This window comes from Myotis lucifugus, unplaced genomic scaffold, assembly GCF_000147115.1.
Source record: "Myotis lucifugus unplaced genomic scaffold, Myoluc2.0 scaffold_713, whole genome shotgun sequence".
Classification (NCBI taxonomy): Eukaryota; Metazoa; Chordata; class Mammalia; order Chiroptera; family Vespertilionidae; genus Myotis; species Myotis lucifugus.
In genome coordinates, this window is record NW_005871761.1 from 139994 (window position 1) to 144392 (window position 4399).

At 61.1% G+C, this 4399-nt stretch overlaps 1 protein-coding gene across 1 annotated transcript in view; it reads right to left on the minus strand.

The window, feature by feature from the left end:
- Positions 1-4399, minus strand: part of PRDM12 (PR/SET domain 12) — an 18590-nt gene that overhangs the window by 7787 nt on the left and 6404 nt on the right. Inside the window, 2 exon segments of the mRNA XM_006109769.1 lie at positions 2027-2182; positions 3095-3285. Of these exon segments, the coding sequence (XP_006109831.1) occupies positions 2027-2182; positions 3095-3285 (347 nt within the window).

Below are 4399 nucleotides of genomic sequence, written 5' to 3' on the forward strand. Positions count from 1 at the left end.
TGATCTTCTTTTATCAACTTAAACTCCTGATCAAATGTGGATGACTTTTTCAAACTCTCATAGGTCCCTCCTTGGAGAGTTCTTCGGCCGCCGGCCCTCTGACCCTGAACGTCTGTATAAATGTCCATTAACATGCGTGTCCCGGCTCCGTTCAGCTTCCAGCCGCAGGAGGAGAGACGGTGCACAGCGAGATGAAACCTAGCCCCCTTTCCCCCGTCCTCCATCGTCTGCCCGAGCCAGAGCCCTTCTGCCAAAACTACCAGGCGCCTCTGTCGGTCTCCTCTGTGTGTGTGCGTGTGCGTGTGCGTGTCTGCGTGGGAGGGATGGGGTGGGTGTGGGCCCCAGGCTCATCTGAATGGGGATGGCTGGGTAGCTGTGTACACATGTGAGGGGGTGTGTGTGAGGCTGAGACGGGTGAGGATCTGGAAGGGTGCTCTCTATCAGAAGTGGGGTTCGGCCACCCCTGAGGCCGATTCCAGGATGTCTGCTCTCACAGGTGGATGGTCACAAGAACCACCTCTGTCCTGGGCCTGGCCACCTCCGTCCTCTGTCACACTGCCTCACACTGTCCCACCTCACCTGAACCCCAGTCTAGGAATGCTCACCTTCCTTATCTCCCAGGGTTCCCCCCACACACCTCAGCTGGGGCCCACTCCCGGCCACACCAGGCAAATATCATTCTGGGGTCATCCCTAGGAGATTCCTGAGGCCTGGTTATTCAGGGACAATCGGACCTCAATTCCAGAAGCTTCTAGGCCCCAATACCCCTTGGGCCTTGGGCGGACTTGGGGATCTGAGTCCCTGGGAGAAAAGGGAGCTAGGCTAACAAGAAGTCACTCCCAGACTCTGGCGAGGCTCCTTCAGACCACCCTAAAACTCAGCCAAGTCCAGCCCCACCCAAGGGGCACCGTGCCTCTCCCCACCTGCAAGCAGAAGCAGGGGGTCTGGAAAAGTGGGGGGCAAACAACCCCATCACCCTGAACAGCGCTCCCCGACAACCTGCCGCCTGCCGCCTGCCGCTGGGCCAGATGCTGAGTGAATTTCCTATCAAGGGACACTGCCCAGGAAGGTCCCGACAGGGTGGTCCTCCTTGGCTACCACCACTCAGCTGGCCATCAGCTCCTCCCCAAACACTGTGAGCTTGTCTGCCTCTGCCCGAGCCTCTCTCCCATCTTCTTGAACCTTCTCATGCCCCGGGCCTGGCTTAGCTCCCCCCCCCCCCCACAGGACCATGGGAAGTGATATTTATCTGTCTGCTATCTCCCCCTTTCTCTCCTGAGAAGCTTCGCCCACCGCAGGCATTAGTGTTAACATCGCCCCCAATGCCCTGTAAGAGCTCCTGAGCCTGCCTGCCACCGACTGAGACCCAGTTCCCATGTCTATAAACTGTAGCAATGGCAGAATCCTCCCTTGTGGGTTAAATACGTGAGGATTAAATAGGCTAATGCGGTACAGCGGCTAGGAGAAGCCTGACACCCGGAGCGACCGGTATGTGACAGCTGAGACTAGATCGTGACCCACATGTCATCAGTGTCCCACGCACGCAGAAGGAGGGACAACACACGGCTAAACCGCTGCAGACACAACCCCCTCTCCCACCCGGACGCTTTCCCTGGGCTGCCTTCCTCTGTCCGGCTCTCCGTATTGCTATGGCTTCTGAACCCCAGGACACCCTCAGCAGCTGCCCAGGGGCCTCCCTGTTGAGGTGCTCATGACATTCACAATGACATCAAAAGTCCCTTCCTTGTCCTTTCCTATCTGATCTGCGGCAGCAAAGTGCCTGGAGGTCGTGCTCCTGAAGACCGTGGTGCATGGGCCTCAGCCCCACAGCCTGGGCAGGGCCAGCTGGGCAGGGCTGCTGTCAGGGCCCCTCCCTCCAGAGCAGACCTCAAACACAGCTGCCCTGCACCCCGCACCCAGCTGCTCCCGCTGCTCCCTCCACGGCAGCACACACACACACACACACACACACGCACACACAGACACACACACACACGCACACACGCACACGCACACGCACACGCACCTCGATGGCCTTGTAGAAGATGCTGGTGCCAATCTGGACGACCTCCAGGTTCTGCTCCTGCTCGTTACGTGCGCACTTGATGTAGGTCATCCAGCTGCGGTGGTCCTCCTGGCTGGCATCGATGAAGTAGCGCACTGTGCCATCCTCATTGAACACCTGGGCACAGGAGAATCCGGGACCAGGTGAGGCAGGGCTCTGTCAGGTGTGCCACCTGTGTCCAGGCCCCGGCTCCACGCCAGGCACTCTCTCTCCATCCTCACAGCAGCCCAGGAAGTGGACACAGCTCTTACTGTCTCAGTTTTCCCGCTGAGAACAGAGAGGCTCAGCCTGGCACAGTGACTTGCCTGAGGCCCACTGGCTAGGAGTGGCCAATAGGGAGTCTAAGGCCCCACAGGCTCCTTCCTGCTGCCGCGTCCTCCCCATCCCCAGTAGGGAAGGGTCTCCAAGGGATCACCGATTCGACAAAGAAGCACACAGCGAGCTCTCCGGGGATGGAGAGGTTTCCCCAAAGCCGGAAGGGGCTGGCCACACCACAGAGGGCACACAGGAGCCCAGAGAGGTAAGGCTGGCTCACTGTGGCGCCTGGCCTGGCCTCAGTCCCTTTGGGAGAGCGGCCAGGGATATTCAGAGCTCAACCTGAACCCCAACTTCCTAACCCAGCAACAAGGAGAGAAAGTAACCAGGGGCTTGGGCCTCCAGGCGCAGGAGGAGGTGAGGTTAGGAGGGGGCGAGGGGGAATGCAGGTGGCGAGGAGAAGGCTCCCAGATCGCCATGGGCCCTGCACAAGCCACATGGCTGCCCGGCTCTCAGTGCCCTCTTCTGTGAAGTGAGCCAACAGCAGGCATACTCCACAGATTTGACCAGAAAAAGGATCAGATTTGCGGGGAGAGGGGGAGCGTACTGGGGCGGGTTGTGGGGATCCAGCAGCATAGGGTCCGGCCTTGAGGAGCGGCAGGGCCCTAAAGGCCACCCCTCCCAACAAGGGCAGAAGCAGCTGCAGGGCGGTTGGAGGTCCCCCCGCCGCACCCCCGCACCCCTGCACCCCTGCACCCCGGACTCCGCGCCTACCTCCCACATGAGGTTGTTGTTCTTGCAGATGTCTACGTGCTCGGGGGCGATGACGCGGCCGGTGAAGGGGCCCATCTCGGTGCCAGCCTTGATCCACGTCTTGGAGAAGATGCCCAGGCCCTCGCCAGGGATGGAGCTCTGCGCGATGATCACCTCCGCCGGCAGCACCAGGCTGGACAGCTTCTGCACCTCTGTAGCCGCAGGGGCGCGGGCAGGGTCAGCGCCCAGGAGCCCTTCCCGCCGCCCTGACCAACCCCAGCCGCCGGGGTGACTCCCGGGTGTGCAGAGGGACGGTGCGGGGAGGGGCTGCGGCTGTGGGGGCTCCGTGACTGTGTGGGGGCTCCGTGCTGTTTGCAACCCTGGAACCCCCAGTGCCCTTGAAAGCGGTGCTTTGGGTTTATTTCTAGTTTTTTTGTTTTTTGTTTGTTTGTTTGTTTGTTTTGGTCTCTCTGCGAATTCTCAAAGCACCCATAATTTCCCCTGCCCTCGCCCCGGAAAAGTTTAAGAACGACTTAACCGATCGTAGTGAGTGGTTTCACACTTGGGTAAACTGAGGCCAGCTCCTTTGAGGAGGTGTTGGCCACGCCGGCAGTTCTGGCCCAAGTCCGGTTTTGTGTTCTTCCACCCGCCCCGTCTCCCACGGAGCTCACCGCGCTGCCAGCTCACAGCGCTGCGCTGCGCTCCGGGGCGCCGAGCACAGAGGCCCCAGGGTGCGGCCAGGAGCTCTGACTCCTGCCCGGTGCGTGCGTGCGTGCGGGAGGCCCCTTCCCCGGGGTGGGCTGGCTGCACTGGGAACAGACCTCGGACTGCGGGGCCAAGGGGGCCCAAGAGAAACGCGGGATGCGCCGCTCCCTGTGTGACCCCGGGCGCGCCTGTGTCCCTCTACGCATCCGTCGAGAATCGGGGGCGCCGGGAAGGGCGGCTCCCCAACCCAGGCGAGCCCTGCAGTCGCCTCTCTGGGCCTGGAAGAGCGGGGGCGGCCCGCAGTCCCTGGGGGTCCCCCCGGCCCGCCGGGCCTGGCAGCCGATGTGGGAACGGCGAGGCGCACAGGGGCGGCCTCCATGTCTTACAAGATTCCCCTCTAAGCTACCTGGGAAAATGCCCGGCCAGCCGGCGGCTGAAAGGGGGGTTAAACGGTGTCCGTTGCAGCGCGGCGGCAATTTGTCACGCTGGTAAACGTGAGCGCATTCACTCGGCTCCATTCGCAAGAAATGGCTAATTCTAAATTCATTAGCCCTGGAAGAATGCTGTAGCAGTAAATTGTAGCTCAATGCGGAGGGACTTGTTTATAATGTGGCCGAGGGA